Genomic DNA, 27,404 nt, shown 5'->3' with positions numbered 1-27,404 from the left:
TGCTTAAAAACAATCATCCCTGCCCCATCGAAAATCAATCTGCAAGTCTGTTTGATGTCAAAAGGTAACATGTCATCTCCCCTGAAAATGCCATCAATGAGGGTGGAGACCATTGCTGAATTAATTCCTTTGTCTGCAATAGCCTTAATGACAGCCTGTATGTCTTTGGAAATATGTTCTCTGATTTCCGCCTTGCCCTCCTAATCGGACCGGAAACGCCAGTTGGGCCAACAGGGCCCAATCGGCACAGGAGATTCTTATCTTTTTCCAATCAGTAAGGGGGTTTCCTATGATTCGCCCTTTACTCGCGGAGGTGAGGGGGAGTTGCCTCTTAACTCGATATGCCCTTGTTACTTCCCTCTCCGAATCAGAACTTGCTGTGGACCCGCCATCTGACCACCCGCCCTGACTGGTGTCTGAGTCAGAGCCGGAAGTCGACTGACTCGACATTTCCAGACTCCAGCATCTTTTTGTTGGGCTCCGGCCCTGCCTACCTCCCCTTTCGGGAGTGGAGCATTTCTTTTGCCTCCACTCGCCCCGCCTCCTGCTCACGGGAGTTCTGGCCATATAAAAGTATGTTTTTCAACGGGCACCCTGATTGGCTCTTTTTCTTTCACACGCATCCTCCCCCTTGGCCCAGCCGACCTCAGCGCCCCCCACCATGCAAATTTCCACCTCCAGTTGCTTGCGCAAGCTCGCGATGTCCATCGGTTCTGCCTCTCCCCCACCACCTGCTTTCTCACTCCGCCCTCCCTCTTGGTATTCGGCGCCATATTGTGGTGCGTAAGGCGGAAGCCTTTCTAAAACTTTTGACTCCAAGTCAGCTTTGGAGCGGCCAGCCTTGACAGCCTGATCGCCTCAAGGGGATCGAGCCTGTTCCGGCCCCATGGGAGTGCCAGGGCTTGGAGAGGGTATGGAGCACGCCTGCTCTTGCGAGGGCAGGGACTCAGTAGGATCACAGTCAGCTGCCTGCGTGGCTGCCCCAACCCCCAATTTTGGGGTGATTCGGAGGCACATTTGCACGGCCTTCCATGTTTCCTGTTCCTGCAAAGCTTTCTGCAATGCGTATACAACCCTCCCCCATGATTTGAGCGATTTCCCACTGCCCGAGGACATAGTGTCCTCTGCGAGGGCGTCAGTGCACTTTCTCCATACTTCAGGGTGGAGTAAATCCACCGGATCGATAGCTCCTACCTGCATCAATCTTGTAACTGCAAGGATAAAATCCTTGGGCTTGTAGTCGATCCCCCACTGCTTATGTACCTGAGTCACGACCTTCACGAGCGCCTCCATTGTCGCCGTGGGTCCGGGAGCATCCTCCCCTCCGGGCTGGTCCCACCGCTCCAGCCATCGTTCACTCGTCCAGGTGATTCCCGTCTCCTGGGTGATCATCCTGGGTTTTGGCACCATTTGAAGCCATTAAACCAGCAGGGCGGCCTGGCTCGAGGACGACACAGCGGCTCCCTCAAGCCCGCTCGGACCATATGCACACAGACACCAATGTGGTGGATGGAAATACGGCGTTTATTAGGAAGCTGTTCTGCTTCTTATTCCATAAGTTGGCAGCGCCACTTCTGCCTGCTCCCGTCAAGAACTGACTGAGACGAGAAGAAGGGTAGGAGGGAGAGAGGGGTGAGGGAGGCGCGCCCTTTCTCCTTGTACAGCACGAAATCATCGGATCGATGAGTCTTAACTCCCCGCAATTCCCCACAGCTGCAGGTCCCCTACAGCCCTGGAGGGCTCCTGTCCCATCTGCTCTGCTCCAGTCTCAAACAGGGACCAGCATTGTCCCAGCATCATCAGAGAGCTGAATGGGAAAGGATCTCAGCAAGTCTGCAGCCCAAGGTGTCAGCAAGAGGCCCAGAGCAGGTGGTTCAAGGCTTGATTTGGTGTGGATTGGCAAATGGCAAAGAACAGGGAGGGGGCAGCATGTCAGCACCTGGCTGAGGCTGTCCCCTCTTTCCCCCTGCCCCCATTGTCTTTTGTCTCTGGCCAGCCCCCGGTGAAGAGCCTGGCTCTGTGTTCTCCATCAGCTCCTGGGTGGCACTGCCAGGCTGGGATGAGGAGCCCCTGAGCCTTCCCTGCTGCGGGCTGGACAAGCCCAGCTCCCTCAGCCTCTCCTCACAGCCCAAGGGCTGCAGCCCCAGCTTGGAGGCCCTGGCGTGAGCCTGCTGCAGCTGCCAGACATCTTTCCTGCCCTGGGGAACCCAAGCCAGGCCCCAGGGACCGGGATCATGCATGTCCTTGATGTCCTGCTCACACAGCCCTGGCCCCTTGTCCCCGTGCCAGGCTCTGGGCTGGATCCTGTGCAACATCCTTAGGCTGTGGCTCCAGGAGCACCGGGGGGACAGCGGGGGACAGGGGACCCCACTGGGCATGGACAGTGTTGAACTTCCCTGGGGGGGTCAGTGTGAGGGGGGGCTGGGGCAGAGTGACCAACGCAGTGACCTCACACAGCCCCCTGTGATGTCACAGCCTGCTCTGTGACGTCACACAACTGCTCTGTGATGTCACAAACCACTCTGTGATGTCACACAGCCACACTGTAATGTCACATGTTACATGTAATGTAATGGTTCTGTGATGTCACAGCCTGGTCTATGATGTCACATCCAAATCTGTGATGTCACAGACATTTCTGTGATGTCAGATCTCCATCCTGTGATGTCACAGCCTGGCCTGTGACATCACACAACATGTCTCTGATGTCACAAACCACTCTTGGATGTCACAAAGCCACATTGTTATGTCACAGCGAATTCTGTGATGGCCTGCTCTGTGATGTCACACCTCCCCACTGTGATGTCACAGCCAGATTTGTGATGTCACATCCACCTCTGTGATGTCAAAGACAACTCTGTGATGTAACAGCCTACTCTGAGATGTCACATAACTGATGTCTGATGTCACAAATCACTCTGCGATGTCACAGAGCCACATTGTAATGTCACATCCTGCTCTATGATGTCACAGCCTGCTCTGTGACGTCACAGAACTGGTCTATGATATCACAAACCACTCTGTGATGTCCTACAGCCACATTGTAATGTCACAGCCACCTCTGTGACGTCACAACCTGCTCTGTGATGTCATAGCCAACACTGTGATGTCACAGAAATGGACTATGATGTCACAGCACATTCTGTGATGTCACAGCCAGACCTGTGATATCACAGCCTGCTCTATGATGTCAGATCTCTATCCTGTGATGTCACAGCCTGTTCTGTGATGTCACAAACCCCTCTGTGATGTCACACATCCATATGGTGATGCCACAGCCAAATCGGTGATGTCACAACCTGCTCTGTGACGTCACACAAATCGTCTATGACGTCACAGTGTGTTCAGTGATGTCATAGCTAGCTCTGTGATGTCACAGTCATCTCTATAATGTCACAGGCTGCTCTATGATGTCAGACCTCCACCCTGTGATATCACAGCCTGCTCTGTGACATCACATCCAAATCTGTGATGTCACAGCCAGCTCTGTGACATCACAGCCTGCTCTGTGATGTCACACAACTGGTCTCTGATGTCACAAACCACTCTGTGATGTCACACAGACACATTGTAATGTCACAATCTGCTCTGTGACGTCACAACCGGCTCTGTGATGTCACAGCCATCTCTGTGAAGCCACTGCCTGCTCTGTGACGTCATACAATTGGTCTCTGATGTCACAAACCACTCTGTGATGTCACTCAGCCACATTGTAATGTCACAGTGAATTCTGTCATGTCACAGCACATTCTGTGATGTCACAGCCATTTCTGTGATGTCATAGCCTGCTCTGTGACATTACAGCCTGCTCTTTGATGTCATAGCCTCTTCTGTGATGTCACACTCTTTTATGTCACATAACTGGTCTGTGATGTCACAAACCACTCTATGATGTCACACAGCCACATCATAATGTCACATCCTACTCTGTGATGTCACTGCCTGCTCTATGATGTCAGACCTCCACCCTGTGATGTCACAGCCTGCTCTGTAACCTCACAGCCTGCTCTGTGATGTCACACAACTGGTCTCTGATTTAACAAACCACTCTGTGATGTCACACAGCCTCATTGTAATGTCACAGTCTGCTCTGTGACGTCAGACCTCCACCCTGTGATGTCACAGCTAGATCTGTGATGTCACAGAGACAGCCCATGATGTCATAGCTGCTCAGTGACCTCACAGAACCCACTCTGTGATGTCACAGCCCACTCTGTCACCTCATGTCACCAGATGATCAATTGTCTACCCCAGGTGAGCACACACTGCTCCTTCTCCAAACTGTAGTGGTTTAGATTTGCCAATTTCTTTCTCCTGGCCAACGCACCAAATAAATGTTGTGATTGTAAAGCAGTAACTAAAAAAGCACTAGAAAACTTACTTATTTCTTGCTGTGAGATATGGATTAGAACAAGAGCAAAACAGGCTTAAAACTTAAAAGGAATAAAGAAAGTTTATTAACAAAACTACAAGAACAAGAAAACCAGAATAAACCTCCAGAAAACTCCTTTATCCCCCACTACCTAACCATTCCCTTGTTCATATAACAACATAGAGACAAAAAACTTTGGAACTTTGGTGTTTAAAACAGTCCCAATTCCTGCTAGAGTCTTTTCATCAGTCTTTGCAGAGAAACAGAAATCTTCTTCTGCTAATTTATGGGGTTTCTCACGAGAAAACTATTTCCGTTATAGTTTTCTATTTCTTTGATGCCAGCTGCCTGGAAATCCTGTCCTCAGTTCACTCCTCCCATTTCACATCACTCTGAGGTGTGTTATGGGTCAATGAGTCTAGGGATGTCATTTTTAAAGATGAGTTATTCAAAGGCAAAAGTTCTCTTCATCTGTCTCTGTGAGCCTCCCTGGAAACAGTTTTCTCATTGCCCCTCAAGGCCTCAAATCTTCACTTCACTCTGTTCCAGCACCTCACTGGAACAGAGTTTTTGCTCAAAATCCACACTTTGAACTACTTTATTCCTCCCTATATTCTCTGTCATGAATTAAAGGAGTTTTTTCAGAACACTATTGTCTATCTCCATAGCTCATCTTATAGCTATCTTAAAGGTAAAGTCACCCCATGACACAAACCCACTGGCCCATGGACACCACACAATGCCCATGGTGGAAGGAGGGGAACTGGAAGTTCTCCAGCCTCAGTGTCCTGCCAGCTCAGCCAGGCCCACTGGAACATTGGGCTCCAGCCCCAGCAGGGACCAGCAGAGAGACCCCAGCACAGAAGAATGCATGTGGAAAGGGGAGGGGAAATATCTTCATCATTTTGGGCTCATGATTACCATATGTCTGTTTAGTCTGGGACAATCAATGAATGGGTGTGTGCAAAATACAGAATAGAAACAGAAACTTCCCTGTGCTCAGCATGCCCGGCTTTGGGAGGAGCTGTCCCCCCGAGCATCCGGCCACATCAAGAATGCTGCTTCTCAATGCTGCATTGGTGCTGAGCAGTTTTGATTTTAGGGAATTTTGGGCACACTCCCAGTGCCAAGGAAAGCTGTGTCTCCTGCTGTTCACAGACAGAGAAGGGCTGCTGGGAGATGTGGTGGTCAGAGGCTGCCTGGGGTACAGTGACCATGGAATAATCGAGTTTTCAATATTCTGTGACAGAAGGAGGGGCAGCAACAAAACTTCTACACTGGAATTGTGGAGGGAAAACTTTGGCCAATTCAGGATGCAGATTTGGGGAGAACTGAACCAGGTACTGATTTTTGTAAGGGAAACAGCCCTTAAAAACAAAGGGGTCCAGGAAGGATGGACACACCTCAAGAAAGTAAACTTAAGGGGGAAGGAGCAGCCTGTCCCTGTGTGCCAAAAGATGAATGAGTGAGGAAAATGCCTGGCCTGGCTGGGCATGGAGCTTTTTCCAGGAACTCAGGAAAGATCATGGACACATCACCTTTGGACAGGGAGGGGAGGAAACTCAGGAAATATTCAGGGATGTCTTTAGGTCATGCAGAAAGGAAATGAGAGAGGTGAAAGCTCAATTAGGACTTAACCTGGCAGCTTCTGTGAAGGATAACAAAAATAATGTTATCAATACATTAATTTCATTGGAGGTTAAGTAAGGACAACCCCCATTCCTTATTGGGGGGTATAAGTTTCCCAAAGATGAGGAAAAGGACTATTGGGATCAGAGCACACAGGGCCAACTGCGTGATGTTAGAAAAGGGATTTTATTGCATGGCCCATCAGTCTCAGGGAATGTTAAGACACTTAAGGTGTTACATTCAACACCATCACCTCAGAAACCACCAAAATTCTAGTTATAGTGTCTTTTATAAACTTTTTAACCAATCAAGAGGTCACACAAAAGCTCAGCAGCATCTTCATAAACCAATCATCAATTGCTTCGTCTCACACAATGCTGCTGCAATGTGTCTTTTCTTATCCAGCCATAGAACACTACAGAAACTTACATTGCTGTATCTGTAATTCCTTACTGACTTTAGAACAGGTTATATGTGAAACTTCAAAATCTCTATTATCTTACTTAACATATTTATTCACTTCTAGAAAGCATATTTCTAGTTTCTGAAAGCATGTTTCAAATATATTTCCACTTAAATTCCAAGCTCCTATTCTTCCTTCATGTTTGTACAGCTTCATTGTTGTAAAGCCCCAAGCCTTCCCCGTGGTCTCAGGTCAAACTCTGTGTCCACCTCTGTCTCTGGGCCTGTATGCTCAAGGCCCTGAGAGCTCTCTGTGCCTGCATTTCCCACACAGCCCAGCTTGGGCTCCCCTGGCAGCTGCCTGAGGGTGCCCTGGGTGCCCTGGGCCAGAGCAGCAATAAAGAGATTGAACTGAGCTGGCCCCAGCCCTGAGCCCTGGGGACACCCCTGGATGTGGCTCCATTCCCCAGCACTCCTCGGGCCTGCCCATCCAGACAGATTTTGAGCCGGGGAACAGATGCTGCAGAGGCTGTTGGATCAAGTTGCTGGGAGCAATCCCAGCAGTTTGGGATTAGTGCAGCTGTGGCTCTGCACAAGAGAGCTCTTCAGCCACTTTCTCTCTTTTCCTCCCACTGGCCATGGAGGCAGCTCGTGCCTTCAGCGTGTGCCTCGTGTGTGCAAAGAGCAAATCTGGGCAGAATCGGGGCACGGAAGCTCTGGGGCATCTTGGCACCTGTGCTGGCCACAGAAGGTGTTTTCCATTGCACTGAGACTGTCTGCTGTGCAAAGTGGATTGAATATCCAGCAGAGGAATGACTTTTGTTTGGATGGAGCTGTGCCTTCCCTTGCTTTGTTTGCTGACAAGGAATGAACATCCCTCTGTGTCTGGGGCAGCTCCTTCTGCAAGGAAAGCAGGTGGGAGTTGGAGCCAAGGAGCTGAAAGCTGCAGGCACAGCCTGGAGGGGAGGGAGCTCAGATTTGCACAAGGCTGCTCTGAGTGCCAGGGCTTGGATGAGGGAATTGGTGGCGTGGGGGTAGGGACAAAGTCTGATGGATTGTCAGCCATGAAGGGTCTTGATTTTCACATCTATTCGGAGTGCAGGAGGAGGTGCTGGGGATCAATATCAACTGGGGATTGCTGATATCAGTGTGTAAACAGGAAAAGAATAAATGGGAAAAAATCCTTCTCTCTTTTTTTTTTTTTTAAAATGAAATATGTTGTTACAAATGGAGTGAAAGTTTAGCCAAGTCCTGCCTTATGCTCAGGTTTCTGGCAGTAGCTCTGTTTCAGGCCACCTGCATCTTAAACTGCTCTTGCTCCCAAGTTCTTTAGAATGGCCCATTAGGTCTATTAGAAAATGAATTATTTACTGAATGGACTCCAGATTAACAGACAAGAGACTTTAAACAGACTGTTTCCTCCACAGGATAACCCAAAGAAGTGCTAGTGGATACAAACCCAGTGCACAATCAAGTTCCCTATATTACAGCTCGTGAAGCGCTGGCAAAGATTAGGAGTCAATGGAACTCAGCACCCAATTGATGGTGGAGCACACCTGGAGCCCTTTCTTTCCCTCAGCTTCCAGAAAGGAAGCACCAAGATGCATCCAGGCTTGGCACAGAAGCCCTGCCCGTTTCCAGGGGCGATGCAGAAGAGTTGTGCTTTGTGCAAGTTTTGTGTAGCTTTTCTAGTTTGTAAAGTGAAGTGTGTGTCAGTCCAGAATCCAAGGCTCATCTCCCTTCAGGCTGCTCTCAAGGCAAGATGTTTCTGGGCAGCTGGGAACTGCAGCTCCCTGGCAGCAGAGAGAAGTCAGGACAGGACAGATGTGCGGCCTGGGTTATCTCCCCAGTTGCTGTGAGGGGGAGATGCCCTGAGTTATGGCCCCAGCTGCTGGACAGAGCAGAGGAGCCCTTCTGTGGCCCAGGGGAAGTCCTGCTCCAGGAACCTGCTGGAACCAAGGGGCCCTTGTGACATTGGGATGCCTGATGGAGCCAAGGGACCATGGTGACACCAATGAACCTCCTGGAACCAAGGGGCCCTTGTGACACTTTGGAACTACAGAGACCATTGCTGAGGACGGAACCTCATGGAACCAAAAGCCCATTGTGACAGATCAGGGCCTGGTGGAACCAAAAAGAGCATTGTGACACCGTGGGGCTCCATGGAGCCAAATATCCACTGGGACAGTGCAGAACATCCTGGAACCCAGGGGCCTCTGTGACACTGCAGGGCCTCAGTCAAGGAGTGCAAAGGTCTCAAACATTCCTTGCAGGGTTCTGCCTTGGGGAAGGGGAACCTCCTTGGTGGCACCTTGGGCTGGCACACACTTGAGGAGTGCGTCTGTTTTCAACAATGGAGCTTAGGAGTGTCAGATTGCTTAAAAAAAAAAAAAGGGAAAAACCTCCCTTTCCTGAGTGCTGGCAGCTCTCCAAGCAAAGCAGGTCCCAGGTGAGGGAGGACAGAGAGGATGGGCTTGGGGAATGTGGAGCAAGGTTGTCCACACTGGCTCACACCTTTTCCTGGGGTGACTTTTTGATACTTGTATCCCCAGTTGTCTGGTTTATTTTATATATTAAGTTCTGCACCTTTAAGACTGGCTCTGAGAGCAAAGGGGAGCAAGAAGAAACGCTCAGGTTTTGTTAAAAAAAATCATCACTCCCCCACACCTGGCTCCTGGACTGTGGTATCTGCAGAATGGATACACTGCAGGACAGAGCTTCTCTCTGGTTTTTAGTTAGATTTAGCTAGCTGAGGCAGAGGAGTTCCCTGGATCTTTGTTTCCTTTCCTGGATCTGTGCAAACCTGCTCTGGACTGAAAAACACCCAGACAAACCCCGGGAGCTCACGCCTGTGGCTCACCGGGGCCTGGGCCTCGGCACTTTCCAGCGCTGGAGGGACTGATAAGAACCTGAGCGAGCCGAGCTGCACCACATGAAAAGGACTTTTCTTCCTGGATTTGCCATCCCATCAAACAGCGAGAGGTTTTATTATTTAATATTATTCAATTTCTGTTAAATAAACAGCTTTTTCCATTACTCTCCAAGAAATTTTTTTTCCTTTCTCAGACCAATTAGGTGGGGGAGGGGTCATTTGAATATTTTCTTCCCTGGAAAAACCCCCTTTTGAAGTTTTTCTCCCAAATTTGCCCTAAACTAGGACAAATACAGTTCTTGGCGCCCAGTTCATGGGAAGAGAAAGTGTAAAAACCTGTACTGATTACTGATTGTATTTTGGTTGTACTGACTCTGTATTGGGATAAAGCAGTCAGTAGCCGTGTTGTTTGGATGCATAATATCTCTCAGGGTGGAGGCCTTCACGTGGATCTGGTACCTAGAATTTTTTGAGATTTTAATACCTGTCTTTTGCCTCTTTTACAGTAGAGGGGCACAGATTAGAATGGTTATTGTACTGGGCTTGGTGATAATTATTTATAGGAAGTTGATAAAACTACTGAAGTTTCTGCCAGGTATGTTTGGCTTCTGGTTTCTTCGCCTGACCCTGCCTCCCAGTCCCAGTAGCACATTTTGGGAGTTTATTGGTAATTGCACCCAGTTTGTTAGAGGAAGAGCAGGGGATGAGGCTTTTCAGCCTTTTCTTTCCTTCTTCTCCTTTGAATCTGTTATGTTTCTGAAATTGGAAATACCCAGTTTCCCCTGAGTGTTAAGGATACCACTTTCCTGCTCACTTTCCTGGTAGTTCAGCTGTTGAGCTTCCTCTATATGGTCTGCAACTTCTCTAGAGTGAGGGCTGAGATATCCAGAGGAGCCAACGAGACCCCTGCCCCAGAAGTAGACTCAGGTGTGGGAAATCCTGAGTGGTGTAGAGAATGGGAGAGAATGGGCCGGACTCTGAAGAAATTTTCTGATCCCCCAGCCTGGGAATTTTCACGTGAACAAATTCAGAACCCAGCTGAAATAGGGAAATATCTGGAAGAGAATTGCTATGATGATTCTAAGGAGAAAAATCTCATTGCAATAAGTTGGGCCCTAGCGTATGCTTATTGCACGGTGCTAGATATTGTAGGGCAGGCAGATAAATCAGCAGCTACCCCAGTGACTCAGGCTAAACCAGACAGTGAGCCCAAGCCAGCAGCCAAACCAGACAGTGAGCCTAAGCCAGCAGCTAAACCAGACAGTGAGCCTAAGCCAGTGTCTGCTGCTCCTACCACGAGAAGCATGAAATTCAAAACCAAAACCCATCGGCCAGTAGATGATGATAATGGTGATGTGGGGGAAGGACCCTCAAGACCAGCAACTGACCAAAAATCAGAAGGCACTGGTGAGCCCTTCTCCCTGAAGGACCTTCATGGCCTGAGAAAGGAATACACTCGACGACCTGATGAGTCTATAATTAGTTGGTTAGTCCATCAGTGGGATGCTGCAGGTGAGGCTGCAGTTCTGGATGGCACTGAAGCGAGGCATCTGGGGTCCCTGTCACACGATCCGGTTATCGACCAAGGAATGATGAGGGGGGCTGACCCTTAGAGTCTCTGGAACGGGTCCTGAGAAGTGTGGCACAAAGATATCTGTCTGCAGATGATCTCTATATACAGCAAACTCGTTGGAAGACCATAGAACAAGGGATTCAGTGCTTGAGAGAAATGGCAATAGTAGAGATTGTCTTCGTGGGTGACTTAGGTACTAGAAATCCAGACTTGGTGCCATGCACATTTGTGATGTGGCGAAAACTTGCTCGACTTGGGCCACAAGAATACGCTTCTGCTTTAGCAACAATGAAGCAGGATGACAGGGAGGAGACCATGCTGGATATGGCGAAGAAGCTCTGAGCATATGCAGAGACCGTGCATGGCCCCATAAAGGCAACAATTGCAGCTGTGGGAACACGTATGCAAAACTTCCAAGACAAAATGGAGGAGAAATTCAAGAAACTCAGGGAGGACCTTCTTCCAGTCTCAGCAGTACAGACCAGGAGCCCTGGTACACAAAGCAGAAGTTCTCCAGATAAAGAAAAAAAGCTATGAGCTGAGCTGTGGTTTTTCCTGCGTGACTGTAGAGAAAACATAAAAAAATAAGATAAAAAATCTACTGCTGCTCTGGCAAAAAGGATGCTTGAATTAAAAAACAGCAAAACTCAGAGAAGATATTTCACCAAAAAAAAAACCGCTCCAGTAGCCTGTAGTCAAACTTCCAAGTATGATGATGATGATGATGATGATGATGATGATGATGATGATGACATGTCTGATTCCCTTGAAGGAACATCCAAGACATATACCCAGGGAAAGAAGGATAACCAGGCTTAGAGGGGCCCTGCCTCTAGCCCGGCAGAGGCTAGGGAAAACCGTGTCTTTTGGACTGTGTGGATTCATTGGCCTGGCACATCAGAACCATGAAAATATGAGGCCTTGGTGGACACTGGTGCACAGTGCACGCTAATGCCATCAAGACATGTGGGGGCAGAATCTGTTTCTATTGCTGGTGTGACAGGGGGATCACAGGACTTGACTTTAGTGGAAGCTGATGTGAGCCTGACTGGAAATGAGTGGAAGAAACACCCCATTGTGACAGGCCCCAAGGCCCCATGCATTTTGGGCATAGACTTCCTAAAAGCGGGTATTTTAAGGACCCAAAGGGACTTAGGTGGGCATTTGGGATAGCAGCTGTAGAGACAGAGGGCATCAAGCAATTGAACACCTTTCCTGGACCGTCAGAGAACCCATCTGCAGTAGGACTCCTGAAGGTGGAAGAACAGCGAGTACCAATTGCCACCTCGACCGTGCACCGCCGACAGTATAGGACAAATTGAGATGCTGTGATCCCCATCCACTAGATGATCCCAGAACTAGAGAGCCAAGGGGTGGTCAGCAAAACCCACTCACCCTTCAACAGCCCCATCTGGCCTGTGCACAAGTCTGACAGAGAATGGAGATTGACTGTGGACTATCGTGCATTGAATGAAGTGACTCCACCGCTGAGCGCTGCCGTGCCGGACATGCTGGAGCTCCAGTACGAGCTGGAGTCCAAGGCAGCGAAGTGCTACGCCACTATTGACATTGCCAATGCATTTTTCTCCATTCCCCTGGCAGCAGAATGCAGGCCTCAGTTTGCCTTCACGTGGAGGGGAGTGCAGTACACCTGGAACCGACTGGCCCAGGGGTGGAAGCACAGCCCCACCATCTGCCATGGACTGATCCAGGCTGCCCTGGAAAAGGGTGAGGCTCCAGAACATCTACAGTACATAGATGACATCATTGATTAGAGAAATACGGCTGCAGAAGTGTTTGAGAAAGGAGAGAAAATCATCCAGGTTCTCTGGAAGCTGGTTTCGCCATCAAGAAGAGCAAAGTTAAGAGACCAGCTCATGAGATCCAGTTCCTGGGAGTAAAGTGGCAAGACGGACGGCGTCAGATTCCTACTGATGTCATCAACAAGATCACTGCAATGTTTCCACCAGCCAGCAAGAAGGAAACACAAACTTTCCTAGGTGCCATAGGGTTTTGGAGGATGCACATTCCTCAGTACAGCCAGATCGTGAGCCCTCTCTACCTGGTCACCCGAAAAAAGAATTATTTCCATTGGGGCCCTGAACAACAAAAGGCCTTTGCCTAAATTAAGCAGGAGATCACTCATGAAGTAGCCCTTGGCCCAGTCAGAACAAGACCAGATGTGAAGAACGTGCTCTACTCTGCAGCCGGGAACAATGGCTTGTTCTGGAGCCTTTGGCAGAAAGTGCCTGGGGAGACTCGAGGCCGACCACTGGGATTCTGGAGCCGAGGCTACAGAGGGTCTGAAGCCAACTACACTCCCACAGAGAAGGAAATCTTAGCTGCCTATGAAGGAGTTCAAGCTGCCTCTGAAGAGATTGGCACAGAAGCACAACTCCTTAACTCATCCTTAAAATAAAACCCCTTAGCTCATGGCCCATGAACACACCTCAGAGTGGTGTGAAAATGGGAGGAGAGGGCAGAGTTTGTGCCCGGGTGACTGCCGTTTGTAGAAATGAAAAGCAACAAGAAAACTGCTTCTTGTGGAGAACTCTCCATGGCATGACAAGAGAAAACTCCTCTCCCTGGACAGACTGATGAAAAGACTATTGTATAGCTGGCACTGCTTTAACATCCCAGGTTTTGTCTCTGTCGTGTCACTTGGGAAAGGAAAAGTTGGGTCTGGGGGGAGGAAAAGTTTCTGGAACTTTTATTCTTGTTTCTTATTCTTGTAGACCTGATCATAAAGTTCTTTTTATTTAAATTTTAAGCCTGATTTGCCCTTCTCCTAATCCATATCTCACAGAAAGAAGGAAGTAATCAACTGATTTTAGCTAGAGCTAAACCCCACCACCCTCAGCCACTCCTGACAGGACTTGTGCTCCAGACCCCTCAGCAGCCTTGTTGCCCTTCTCTGGACACGCTCCAGCCCCTCCATGGCCTTCCTCAATTGGGGGCCCAGCACTGGACACAGCACTCGAGGTGTGGCCTCAGCAGTGCCCAGCACAGGGGAAGAATCCCTGCCCTGCTCCTGCTGGCCACACCATTCCTGATGCAGGCCAGGGGCCATTGGCCTTCTTGACAACCTAGGCACACTGCTGCCTCATGTCCAGCCTGCTGTCCATCAGTGGCCCAGCTCCCTTTCTGCCTGGTCGCTGTCCAGCCACTCTGGCCCCAGCCTGGAGCACTGCAGGTCTTGTTGTGGCCAAAGTGCAGGAGCCGGCACTTGGTCTTGTTCAACCTCACCTTGTTGGCTTTGGGCCCTGCATCCAGCCTGTCCAGCTCCCTGTGCAGAGCCCTCCTGCCCTCCAGCACATCCACACTCCCAGCCAGCTTGGTGTCAGAATGGTTCCATGAGGCCCTGCAGTGTCACAATGGTCTCCACGGTTCCATGACACTCCGTGGAGTCACAGTGGATCCTTGGTGCTTTGGGCCCTGCAGTGTCACAGTGGATCCTTGGTGCTTTGGGCCTCAATTGGATGATGATTTTGTGAACCCTGCCTTTTACCCTGCCCAGGATATCTCTGATTAGCTGATGCTTTGGACCCTCCCTTTGAACCACCTCCCTATTTCAGCTGTTGCACGCTCACATTTTCTGTCTTTTGCCCCCAACATTCCCCAGAGCAATAAATCCTCTGTTATCCCATGCAAAAGACCTCCCTCTTGTCCTTGCCCCCTCAGAGCAGAGTGACAGCTAAAACCCGTAGAGTACTCTAGTCACAGCTGGGCTCATCCTGCTCCTGGGGTGTGACCCACTCCTGTGCAGGCCCAAGTGACAGAGCCAGATCAGCTCCCGTGAGATGTGATATATTATCCTTCACAGAAGCAGCAACGTTAAGCTCTAATTCAGCTTTCACCTCTCTTCTTTTCTTTCTGCAGGACCTAACGACATCCTTAAACATTTCCTGAGTTGCCTGTCCCTGTGTCCAAAGGTGATGCACCCTCATCTTTTTCCTGTGTCCCTGCAAAAGCTCCCTGCCCAGCCAGGCCAGGCATTTTCCTCACTAGCTCACTCTGGTGTTGGAGTCTGAGATACAGAGTGTGTGCCCTTGTTTCTAATACTTAGTTCTAGGATTCAAAGAAACACTGAATTTCATATGACATGAAATTCATGAGCATGTTTTCATGGTGATACATGAAAACAAATGTTAAAGCTAGATAGGAAAAGTATAAGTGTGTAGATTAGAAAGTTTCTTAAATCACTAGGTGAAAAAGTAGTTTAGAGAACAGGAGACAAGATGCAGGATTTAGGGTGTTGTCTCTTGTCCTTCTCCTTTCTTCTTCATGTTCTTCTCTTAAGGGTTTTTGGGTAGTAGTAAGTGATTGGGTAAAAAATGTCACAGTGCAGCGCACAGGTGTTGGGTCTTTGGGTCACTAAGAAAAATAATTTAGTTGGCATCTGTTAATTGGGTAAATGGACCTGAAGAGGATCTTTGTTAGCCATTTTACCCCTTTTCTATCATAGTGCACATAGCTCCTTGTACCTTGCAATGCTGATAAAAGAAGAATAAACAACTGAGACCGAACAAGAGAAAACTGCCTCCCTCTCCTCAATCTTCAGTTGAAAGGGAAAAAGAACCTAATCTAAAAGTCCCTAACGAGACACCCAACAGCAAGGGTTCTCTCAGCTGCAGATGGCGATGGATGAGGACCTGCAGAGGATTGAAAGATCCATCTTTCTTTTAGAGAAGTCTCTGTCCTCACTCTCTGAGGTTGTCTTACAAAATAGATGTGGGCTAGATCTTCTGCTAATGCAGCAAGGAGGCCTCTGTGCCGCCCTGAAAGAAGAGTGCTGCTTTTATGCTGATCACACTGGAGCGGTCAGAGATTCTATGGCTGAACTGAGGGAAAGGTTAGCCCAGAGAAAGAGAGATAGAGAGGCCCAACAAGGGTGGTTTGAATCGCTGTTTAGCCAGTCTCCGTGGCTGACCAGCCTGGTGTCCACTCTGATCGGGCCAATCGTAATGATCTTACTGGTGCTAAACTTTGGACCATGTTTTAAATGAGCTTGTGTCTTTTGTCAAGAGCCAACTAGAGAGGGTCAACATCCTGTTTGTAGAAAGACAGCAGATGCTCCAAGAATGCACTTGGTCACCTCCTGTGCCTTATTGTTTGTTAATGAAACACTGCGGTGTCTATTTAATAAGTATTTAACCTTTTTACTTAAGTATAGTGCACCTTATATTTTTACTCACGTCTATTATATCTACTTTTAAAACTTTTCATAATATAGATAAATTAGATAAAATTATTAAAAACAGATAACGTTAGAACTTAGAAGACTAATACAACTCATATTCTAGAAAATTTAGTTAAGCATTAGGAGGGGTGGAAATGTGGTCAGCTAGGGCCCGGCGGTCGGAAGATATCGGGATGTAATGGAAAGATGGAGTCACCCCCCTCCTCCATAGTTTATGGTAATGACCCCCGTAATTAGCCAATAGCACTTAGCTGTGATGAAAGCAGATGGGAGTGACACTGTGAACCTAGGTTATAAAGTGTCAAATTCTTCACCAATAAATGCCATTTTTGCCATCCATCACATTGGTGTTGGGTGCAAATGGACCGAGTGACCTGGGATTGGTCACCGTGCCATTCCTGAACCAAAGATAGAGCAATCTCTCTTTCCTGGAAGGTGTTCAGCTTTTAACAAACTAGTTTTGCTGAAAATGAGCCCAGGCAGTGCTGAGTTAGAGCATTTGATCAAACTCCCAGAGTATCCTCACATCTGTTTGGACACAATTTCTCTTTGTTTTTTCATGGTGAATGCTTTCTCCTGCCCCGCTGCCTCCTGCTTGGAGTTGTACGCGCAGCAGAGTCCCAGAGTTTTCTCAGCAGGCCTGTGCAGCGAGTTCTGAGCCAACGTGTGGCTCTGCTGCCATCCCAAATCTGCGCTTCCCTTGCCCAGCCTGAGTGCAAGTGGGGCATGTGCTGGGCGTGGCTGGAGATTTTCATCACCAAAATCCTCCAGCGTCATGGCATTTCCATCTGCCCATTGCTTTGGAGAGCACAAATCACAAACCACCCATCTCAGCTGATAAATGTCATTGCTTGCAGATTGCTGCAGCCGCACAGCTGAGCTACAAATACACATGAATCCCTTTCAGTTGAAAAATGTCATTTATTACAAACTGCTACACATGCGCTGACAATGCAGAATTATAAAATTCTCAATTAAGTTGAAAAATAGTAATTTATTATATTAGCACAACAATGCCACGTAAAAATATACAAATACCAACTTCAGTTAGCAAAAATGTAACTTATTGCTAACCTCTACAAGTCACTATAGACAAAGATCAATGAGGTGTTTAACAACTTAATTTATTACAGATTACTACAAGTTTACAGCCCATCTAGAAATACAAAATTATCGGTGTCTCCCTCTAAAAAACCCTGTACTAAGAATTCGATAGACTTCTACAACTATACCTCTTCATACATGTCGAAATAGAACTAAATACCTCTAGATATACATATAGAACAATCTACAGATGGAAATACAGATTAAATATTACATATTTTATAAAATACATATACATATAGATATATAAAACAAAACTATTTGAAAAGATACAAATGTCACTGTCCCAATCTAAATATCCATACAACTGCATAAGAACAAATCAGCCGCCCCATCTTCAAAGCCTCTCCCTCAGTCTTTTCCTGCCATGCAGAGCAGCTCTCCTGGACAGGGACAGCAGATGGGACATCTGGGAGGCAAAGGGAACAGCGAGTCAGTGCTGGGACCTTTCCCTTGGCAGCAGCTGCACTTCCAGCAGGGAAGCGAAAATCTCCGAGCCTCCCCAGGAGGGTTGGCAAGAACAAGCAGGCCGAGCGGGCCAGCGTGTGGCGAGCGCAGGCGCGGCGGGACTGTCCCGCAGCCCCCGGCAGCCCGGCACAGCTCCCGGGCCCTGCCGGCACAGCTGCCTTGCCCAAGGACAGCCCCTGTGCCGGCCGGGGCAGCAGCGCTGAGCAGCCCCAGCACGGGCAGGGGCCGCTCCTGCCCGGCCGGGCAGCGCCCACGGCCAAAGCCCACGCCACCCTCAGCCCTGCCCGGCCTCACCGGCCCTGGGGCCTCACCCAGGCTCTCGCGTGGCCCCAGCACATCCCTGCTCACTGCTCTTGCTCCAGGCCTTCAGCTTCTCCCTGCTGGCTCCTCTCAGTGTCTGCCTGTCCTCAAGCTCTTCAGCACAGCTGTGGTGGCAAAAGTGGAGGCTCTGGAATCGGTTCCAAGGCCTGGCAGAGCTGCAGTCCCTGAGCTCTGTGTGCTCCCTCCTGGCCCCCTCCATCCCCTCAGCCCCGCCGTCCTCTCGGCAAAGCCCCAGCCCCCTCTTCAGTTTCTTGGGCCTCTCCCAGGCCTCTCCCCCCGCTCAGTCCCTTCTGAGCCGTTGTGTCCCCTCAGAGCCGGCACAGCCCTCAGCCCGTGCCTCTGTCACCTCAGTGCCACCATGGCCCTCTGCTCCCCCACAGCCCTCAGTGCCCCTCACACCTCAAGGTTTGCAAGGTCCCTTCAGCATCAGCGCCTCCTCAGCCCCCTCAGTCTCAGCGTCCTTCAGCAGCTCCTCACAGGACAGTGCCTGGGGCCAGCGGCAGCTCCCACCGCTCCAGGGACAGCCAGGGCTGCAACTGCTGCTCCGCCTGGCCCGGCCCCAGCTCGGACCCAGCACAGGGGGACACAAGGGGCACAGCGGGAAAAACAAGAGATGAAAAAGGCAGCCAAGGAGGAAAGAGGCAAAAATGCAGCCTACACAGCTCAATCTATGGACCTCTACATCCATAGAGCTCTAACTAAAGAACTATGCACATTTATAAATGTAACTGTGTGTGCATATAAATGTTACTCTCTACATATATCTATGCAAATTTGAAAATCTATAAATGTAACTGTATACATAGAAATAAAATCCTATTGCATGCATAACTATATATACAAATGCTACAGATGGATAAATAGAAACACCTATAAATACAACTCTATCAATCTATACTTGTAACTATATGTATAAATAAATCAAGATAAAAAATCTCTAACTGTATCTATAAAGAGAGGGATGCCACCTGCCCGATGGTCACAGGCTCTCCCCCTGATCCTTCTTCCCACGCAGGGCAGCCCTTCTGGCCAGGTAGATCACATGGATATCTGGCAAGGAAAGGCAACTCTCAGTCAATGCTGGCCTCCGTGTAGCTTTCCCTTTGCAAGTAAACTGTCCTGCTAGCAAAGGCTGTCAAAGATGGCCTGAAAGGCACACTCTCACTTGAGAATGCTCTTTAAAGGGAACAGGGATCCTTCCAAGTTTTCCAGTCTTGTGAAGTTTTGAAGTACGCCAATCAATTCACAACCCTCCCAGTGCAAATGGCACCCCCGAGAGCTTGAAACACAGACAGTGCCAGCTGCCACAAAGAAGCCCAGCCTTGTTCTTTCTCTGGGCTGACGCAGAGACGTCAGTCCTCACTGCAGTGGCTGAAGCTGAAGGCTGCTGTGAGCTGGGAACCAATTGGGACACGCAGCTTGGTGACACAACTGCCACCAGCTCAGGTTTATTGCCGGCTCTCTTGCCACAGCAGAGGACTCGGTGTCAGAGCCTCTGGAAAAGCATGGAGGGGCAGGGCTCGGGGAGCTTGTGCCAGTGCAGGATTGGAACTAAAGGCACCAGGAAGCACCAACCCTGCTGCAGACAAGAACTCAACTCTTCTCATCTCCCTTCCTGTCAGAGGCAGGCTCAGAGCAGCTGTCTCCCATCTCTCTAAAGCAGGCTGGGCTCACTCCTTACCAAGCTCCTGGGGCTCCTGGCAAACGTTCACACAGCTCCTGCAAGCAGGCAAAGCTCCCTCTGCTGCAGCCTTGTTCACAGCCTCCCCTCCTGAAGAGCCACGGGCAACACTAGGATTGACCTGAAAAGAAAAACAGAAAGAAGGAAACGCAAAGATCAACCAATAGATTCTGCAGGGATACAATCAGAGCCTGCCAGATTTCCTTCTGTGCACCAACAAATTGCTTTTGAAAACTGGTATATACACGGGAGTTTGCAGAAGACAAAGGCTCATCACGCTTGGCAAGAAGATATGGGCAGTTCCAAAAAATCCCCCTCCCTACCTCCAGTCTGCCCTTCCTCAACAAGAAATCTACCCATGCAATGGCTCTGCATATTAAATGAAAGAAGAGAAATTCTTTGGCAAAGTTGTAAAATAAGATGCAAAAAGGCCTGTGCCAATGCAGAAACTGAACACTCCAGGCCAGTCTGGGAAGAGAGAAGACTTAAGAAAAAAGGGATTCCAAAGTCCAAGAGGGAATCTGTCAAACACAAGGGCTAATGGGCCCTGGTTGAACTGCTCTTCAACACAGGAAGAGCCCCTTGGCTTAAAGGAGTCCTTAACCATTTCATGGCCAGAACCAACCTTGTCCTTCTCACCAATCACACAAGTCATGGCGCCTCAAAACCAAGACATCTGCCCCCTGAAGACTCCACGGCTCACACACTTCATCCCTTCTTCCTAACAAGGAGCTCTGGGCCCCAGAGGCCTTCAACAGTCCAAAACACTGACTTCTCCAACACGCTCCAAGAGCTGTCAAGGCTGACAAGGCTGTTGAGCGTGGGGATGACACTCAAGCCATGGAGTGGGCGCTAAGGATGGAGTCCTGCTAGCTCCTGGCACAGGGATGTGCTCTTCCCACCACAGCCCTAAGCACAACAGTCTCATGCAGGCTGCAGCTTTGCAGGGACTGTCTGGCAACACCCATCTCTTCTTCCCACAAGGTGACTGAGCTCTGGAACATGGAGAGCAAGACTGGCCAGTTTGCCCAGCTGAGCATTTCCCAGCTGGAAACTGGACTGCAGGCACCAGGTTCCTGAGAGGGCAAGACAACTGCAGCTCCAGCCCATCCCCACACACAGCTCTGGCAATGCCTACACGCACAGCAGGGCTCACACAGCAGCAGCAGAAGCTGCAGGAGCAGCTGCAGCCCAGCCCTTGCTTTGCCTTGGCCTTCCAGCCCAAGAGAGGCAGAGCCCACATCTGCTACTGACACCCTCCCACTCTGCCTTCAGGGGCAATTCTCCAAACGCTCTTCTCTTCTTTGCCATCAAACAAAGCCTGTTAGAACCCACCAAGCTTCCACTTCCTCCCCACAAATGCCCCTGCACCAGGGATTCTTCCCAGAAAAAGGAGCATCCAAACCTGGCAAACACCTCTCATCCTCACTTAAGGGCTATCCCCCCTTTTCATTCCCTCTTCCTTAGCAAATCTTGCTTGAACAAGCAAATCCTTCTGTGTCCATTCCCAGCTGAATTCAAGAAGCCTTTGCTTCTCAGCCATGCAACAACATTCAGAAGCTCTCAGTCCAGCCCCTTTCATCCCTGGCCAATGGAGTTACCTGAGCAGAGGGAGACCTTTCAGGCACAGATGGTGAAAGCATCTCCTCCAGTGTCTCTAGAACAAGGTCCAGATCCAGCGGTGGCAATTCCTCTTCCCCAGGAGTACTCCATACCCAGCTTGGGGCTCTCCATGCTGCATAACCAGCACTGCCAGCTGGAGCACTTGGGACTGAAGTGCCCAGGGCGGCTGGAAGAATCCAAAAAACATGGGTGAGGCTCCAAAATGAGGCTTTGGGACGCAGAGCTTTATTGCTGCCTTGGATCAAACATCACAGGAAGCGCACAGCAACCTCAACTCCAGAAAGGTATTAAAAACTTCCCAGGGAATTGGAAGAGTGAGCTCTTCCCCTTCAAAAGTATTATCCTAATCAACATGTACATAGATTAAAGTATGGCTTGGGAAACTGATCTAGACATACACACAGACATAATCACCTTTAATCACAGCCTTTTGCATCTTCCCAGCAGCTTTGGCATTTGGCTGCTTGAGTTTCTCATCGCAAGAGACCACAGAAAGTGCATTCACCCAGGAAGAGGCCAGAGGTGCAGACACTCATGCTAAACTTCAACTGCGAGTTTATTCTAAGGAGCAACCATGGAGGTGAGGCCATGGTCTGCAGCTGCAACTGTTCTGGGGACTCCCAGCGTGCACTGAAATCTCATAGCATTATTTGCGGGAGAGACTGTTGGAAATGGAAAATCTGCAGCCTTAGAAAAAGCCTGGATTAATGGAGTGATGAAAGTAGACAGACATTAGGTAGACTAATTATAAACCTATGTTCTTACAGTTGCAAGTAAGAATATGCCTAGAGTAAGTAAGAAATTCTATTAAGTAAAATAGTTGGAGGTACCAAGTGTAATAGTGTGATTTATAAATTAAGTTAGAGATCTAGGAACTATAACAGAAGTGTGTGTGAATACGTGACCTGTTAGCTCGTTGGTTAAAAGACAGACGCAGTGTGGCAAAATCAAGTAAAGGTGATAAGAGCTTAATAAGTGAAAACAAACTTGGTGTCAACTGTCCACTGGACTAAAAAGTTATATATTGCCATGCGGAGAAGAAACTCGTAACTTCCTCGAGCTGTGGTTGACTTGTTGCCTGTAAATCTCACGCCTCGGGACTGATCTCTTATTGGGCTACTTAAGCAATAAATCATCTCAAAGCACGGTGGTGCCATCCCTTGTATTTCATCTCAACAAAAGACAATCTGTAAACTCTGCAATATCCCATCAGAGTCCTAGTTTGGCTTCATCCAAAGAAAAATGGGAGTTCACCTGACACCGACCAGTTGTGGAGAAATGTTCTTTGCCTCGCCCTTTGACCTCTACACAGAGGCTGCCTGGAAAATGGCCAGAACATCCTCCAAATCTGCAGCAAGGATGGGAAAAGCAGACAGAGATTGTTTTGATATTCATGATCCTGCTTCCTAGTACCCTTGACACCTGATTGTCACAATCAAATGGACACATGACAGAGCACCGCGGCAAAATACTTCAGTCACTTTTTGTGATCTTTCTGAAAAGCCAGGGGAGAGACACATTCCGTACCTGATGGGATGTTGGCTGGCAAGTGCTGCTCTGGAGAAGTGCAGCTGCTGCTCTCTGGAGAGGCCACAGAAGTGCTTTGATGGTGCGCAGGAAATGGTGGAGTCATGAGCTCTGGCTGGGATTGAAATCTGTGTGTGCCTGGCTGGCCTGATGAAACCCCAAGTCCAGATGTAGCAAACACTTTCTTGGCACGTGCTGGGGAAGCTTCACGCCCTTGAGGATCTGGACTTGTCCTGGAAGGGCCTGGAGGCAGCTCTGAATCCTCAGGTGAGGCAGCACTGCGCTTCTGGCACCAAGGAGCTGTGCAGCAGGGAGGGAAGAAGAAAGGAAGCAAAGGGAAGGCTGGGTCACTACTGCTCCTCAGGGGTGTTTCCCTTGGCAGCAACTGTACTTCTCCCAAGACAGAAGCTCCCATCCTCCCAAGTAGGGTGAGAAGGAGAAAATTCCCCACATGTTCTGAAGCTTTGCAACAACCAATTCCTTGTCTACTGAGCTCTCCCGTACTTATTCATCTGTCTGGGAAAAGTGTCCCGCTGCCATTCCTGGGCAGGAGGCAACTGCCAGAAAGCCAGCTGCCAGCTCTTCTCCCTTCTGCTCCAAAGGCACACAACAACTTTAGAATCACAGCCTTCCCTATCTCCCCAGCAGCTTTTAGATTTGGCTGCTTGAGTTTCTCAACACAGAAGGCCACAGAACGTGCATTCACCCAAGGTGAGCCCGCATCTTCAGGCACACACTGAGAAATTCAACTGGGAGTTTATTCTAAAAGCAACCTTGTAGGTGAGGCCATGTTCTGCAGCTGCAGCTGTTCTGAGTCACACAGAGCTCATTTCAGTGGCATGGCCTGATTTGCAGGCCTGTCAGTCTGAAACATCTGCAATATCCTATCACCGTCCTAGTTGGACTTCATTCCAAGAAACAGGGGAGTTCACCTAACACTGACCACTTGTCTGTCGGGCAATATTTTTCACCCTGCCCTTGCACCACAGCAGACAGGCTGTCTGGGAAATGCCCACAACAACCTCCACATCTGCTGGAAGGACAGGAAGAGCAGAGAATCCTTTGGCATTCACAGTCCCACTTCCTAGTACACTTTCTCCGTGATTCTCACTTGAGATCTAGCCATGACAGAGAACTCAGGGAAAACACTTGAAAGGCTCAGTTGCCAGGAGCTATTGGAAAAGGAAGGGTAGAAACTCTTTCCCTACCTGATGGGTGGCAGGCTGGGCTGTGCTGCTGAGAAGATGAGCAGCTGTTGCTCTGTCCAAGGGTCCTGCAAGCAGCTTCAGGGTCGACTGGAGTGAGGCGAACCATGAGCTCAGGATGGCGTTTCAGGTCCAGGCGAACCAGTGGAACCGTGAGCTTGCGGAGATTAAATCTCTGGATGAGCTCTCTTGATGGTTCCACTGGTGAAGCCCCAGCAAGTCCAGAGGTGGCACAGACTTTCTTGGCAGGTGCTGGGGAAGCCTCACTCTCCTGAGCAGCTGCACTTCTCCTGCAAGGGCCTGGAGGCAGCTCTGAATCCTCAGGTGAGGCAGCATCGCACTTCTGGCACAAGGGAGCTGTGCAGCAGGGAGGGAAGAAGAAAGGAAGCAAAGGGAAGGCTGGGTCACTCCTGCTCCTCAGCTGTGTTTCCCTTGGCAGCAAGTGTGCTTTTGTCAGGGAAGACAAAAGCTCACCTCCTCCCAAAAGAGGGTGAGAAAGAAAAATATCACCACATGTCTTGGGGGGTTTGATGCCTATAGAACTTAAGTCAAACTTACAAGCTGCTTCTATAGGTTGACTTATAAGATATCAATAGAACCTGACAGATCTGTATCACCAGATATCAATAGAACCTGAATCATAACTTCATGGATCTATTTAACCTGATATAGACGTCTTTCTATGCATTGTGGTGGCTAGTATATGGTTAACTGGTTGCTCAGTGCTGGAGACCCAGGAAAAAAAAATGAAAATCTCACCAGGTGGTCAGTTTCAGAGAGAGGTAAGTATAGTACTAATGAAAAATTAGCAAACGTCAAGTCAATTAGCCACAAAATAAAGCAATTAGACCGGTTAGGACCAGACAGACCAAGGAACACCGTAGCTGTGCATGCTCTGAAGACAAAGTTGAAAAGTTCAGATGCAAAGATGACTTTGGAAGCCTTCGTCAGAGACCCCCAACGACCCCCAAATTGGGGAGGCACAAGCACAGTGAAAAAGAACTATCTATAGCCATGAGATTATACTGTGTAAATTCCTTCCTGAGTGTATAATATACTGTGTCTATTAGTTCCATATGTTATAATGACATAGTAACACCAAGCAATAATTTCTAAATATATACCACAGCAATTGACAAAGGTGGATGAATGAGGAGGAGAAATCCTCCTCACCTCCAGCACTGAAATAAACAACTCTACACACACGGGTGTATGGGATTTTATTCACTTTGCAACAAGCAGCTCCCTGTCTACTGAGCTCTCCCCTGTCCGTTCAAGCCTTGGCAGGAGGCAGCTGCCAGAAACCCAAGTGCCAGCTCTTCTCCCCTCTGCTCCAAATGGGACAGGAGGCTCCCTCTCCCGCTGGGGCTGAGCACGCCCAAGCCCTCGGCTCAGCCGCACTCCCGGAGAGCTCCCCGAGCGTCCCAGGGCCGCGCAATGAGCAGCGCCAGCCACGGCACAGGGCCGGGCCGGCTGCCGGCCGAGCGGGCCAGCGTGTGGCGAGCGCAGGCGCGGCGGGACTGTCCCGCAGCCCCCGGCAGCCCGGCACAGCTCCCGGGCCCTGCCGGCACAGCTGCCTTGCCCAAGGACAGCCCCTGTGCCGGCCGGGGCAGCAGCGCTGAGCAGCCCCAGCACGGGCAGGGGCCGCTCCTGCCCGGCCGGGCAGCGCCCACGGCCAAAGCCCACGCCTCCCTCCGCGCCCGCAGCTCCCACCCCGTCTCACCGGCTCTGGGCGGCTGCCCGCTGGGGAAGGCGGGCAGCGACCGCTCCGTGGGGAGCCGCTGGAGGCGGCTGGGCTGGCGGCTCCGCACCTCCAGCCCCGCCGCCAGTCTCTGCCTGTTGGCCCTGGTCAGGCGTTTGATGCGGAGCAGGAGCTCGGGGCGGTCGCGGCGGAAGTTTGGGTTCATAAAGTGGAGCCGAGCCCCGGCATCGCCCGGCACAGCTGAGCCAAGCCATGCCGGCACCTTTTGGAAGCCGTAGAGGTTGAGCTGGCGCACGAAACTGCCAAAGTGCGTGGCTTTGAAGGAGTCCGGGGCCGCCCCCGCCCCCTGGCCGCCCCCTCCGTGGGCGCCGGCCGGGCTGAGCAGCTCCCGCTCGAAGAGGAAGCGGTCGATGAGCAAGCCCTGGGCCTGGCTGTCCCAGCGCACGGAGCGGACGCGGGGGCTGTTCACCAGGCGCCACAGCTTGGCGGGGAAGGTGCTGGCATTGAGTCCGGCGGGCAGCGGCAGCTCCGCCATGGCACCGATCTGTCTCCGACTGGCGCCGCAACGGCCGCGGCGCAACGGCCTGAGGGGGGCGCTGCGTTCGGCCCCGCGCGCGCCCGGCGCGGCCCCGGCGCGGGCCGGACTCGGCGAGGACGAGCGGGGCCTGAGGGGAGATAAGGCCTGGTAAGAGCAGGTGAAAAATGCATGTGGGAAACGAGAAATTACATAGGAATTACACTGATTGACAAAGATTGTTACTGTAATAAATGGAATTGATTTTTGCTAACTAAATCGTACCTGTTATTCAAGTTATTTTTAGAAACAATTGTCAGGAAAATTAATCCACAAACGCCAGAAGTTTATGTCCAAAAAGGAGACAGAGGAGTCCTTTTTTCTTTATTCCAATAAATATTTGATCCAATGACCCAACACCTGTGCGCTGCACTGTGGCATTTTTTACCCAATCACTTACTACTACCCAAAAACCCCTCAGAGAAGAACATGAAGGAGAAAGGAGAAGGACAAGAGACAACGCCCTAAATCCTGCATCTTGTCTCCTGTTCTCTAAACTACTTTTTCACCCAGTGATTTAAGAAACTTTCTAATCTACACACTTACACTTTTCCTATCTAACTTTAACATTTGTTTTCATGTATCACCATGAAAACATGCTCATGAATTTCATGTCATATGAAATTCAGTGTTTCTTTGACTCCTGGAACTAAGTATTAGAAACAAGGGCACACACTCTGTATCTCAGACTCCAACAAGTCCTAAGTTTTGTTCCATACCCACCAATTCACTTTGTCTGCTTCCATTCTACTACTGCTTGCAGTGTTCCATACTTGTGGATCTGTTTCATTTTCAGAGCCTTCCCACTTCATGCACCAAGGGGTATCTGCCATATATTGGAATTTCTGAAGCAAACTCACTGACCATGCACTGTCCCAAGCTTCAACCCCATCTTTTCTTTCCTGTCTTTCATACTTCCATTTTGACACTGGAATCTTTTCTTTAATAACCTTTGCTATCTCTTCATAACACTATCCATAATTCCCTAATTTCCCATACCAGCCTAGTTTTGGTTCATACTTTCCTCCATTTTCATGACAATCCCATAGAGATGAAGACTTTGGCTTCACAGCATTTTCAAGCACTGTCTTCTTTTGGTACTCGTAATCTATTTGCAATACACAGCTCACATTTTCACTTTTATTCTTTTG

The 27,404-nt window shown here is 49.6% G+C and overlaps 2 protein-coding genes across 2 annotated transcripts in view; one reads left to right on the top strand and one right to left on the bottom strand.

Moving 5' to 3' along the window:
- LOC147649087 (uncharacterized) overlaps window positions 1-27,404 on the top strand; it is a 193,078-nt gene that overhangs the window by 36,563 nt on the left and 129,111 nt on the right. The gene's annotated exons all lie outside the window — the stretch shown is intronic.
- LOC147649090 (uncharacterized) lies at window positions 17,023-26,283 on the bottom strand. Its single transcript, XM_086864887.1, has 8 exons — window positions 25,701-26,283; window positions 23,981-24,334; window positions 22,773-23,072; window positions 21,224-21,411; window positions 19,623-19,743; window positions 18,341-18,991; window positions 17,932-18,045; window positions 17,023-17,561 (listed from the first exon to the last, which is right to left on the bottom strand). Exons 1-6 carry the CDS (start codon window positions 26,212-26,214, stop codon window positions 18,921-18,923), a joined length of 1,548 nt encoding a protein of 515 aa, XP_086721013.1. The 5' UTR covers window positions 26,215-26,283; the 3' UTR covers window positions 17,023-17,561; window positions 17,932-18,045; window positions 18,341-18,920.

This window comes from Cyanistes caeruleus, chromosome 28 (assembly GCF_971803275.1).
Source record: "Cyanistes caeruleus chromosome 28, bCyaCae1.hap1.1, whole genome shotgun sequence".
NCBI lineage: Eukaryota > Metazoa > Chordata > Aves > Passeriformes > Paridae > Cyanistes > Cyanistes caeruleus.
This window is presented reverse-complemented; position numbering and strand designations above follow the sequence as displayed.

Bases quoted from the DNA above. Each gene is read 5' to 3' on its own strand.
- LOC147649090 (XM_086864887.1), bottom strand. From the start codon at position 26,214: ATGGCGGAGCTGCCGCTGCCCGCCGGACTCAATGCCAGCACCTTCCCC. The intron at 24,335-25,700 runs GTGAGACGGGGT...CCTGCTGCACAG, and splicing joins CGGGCAGCCGCCCAGAGCCG to CTCCCTTGTGCCAGAAGTGC. The intron at 19,744-21,223 runs GTAACTCCATTG...TTTTCTTTTCAG, and splicing joins AAAGGTCTCCCTCTGCTCAG to GTCAATCCTAGTGTTGCCCG.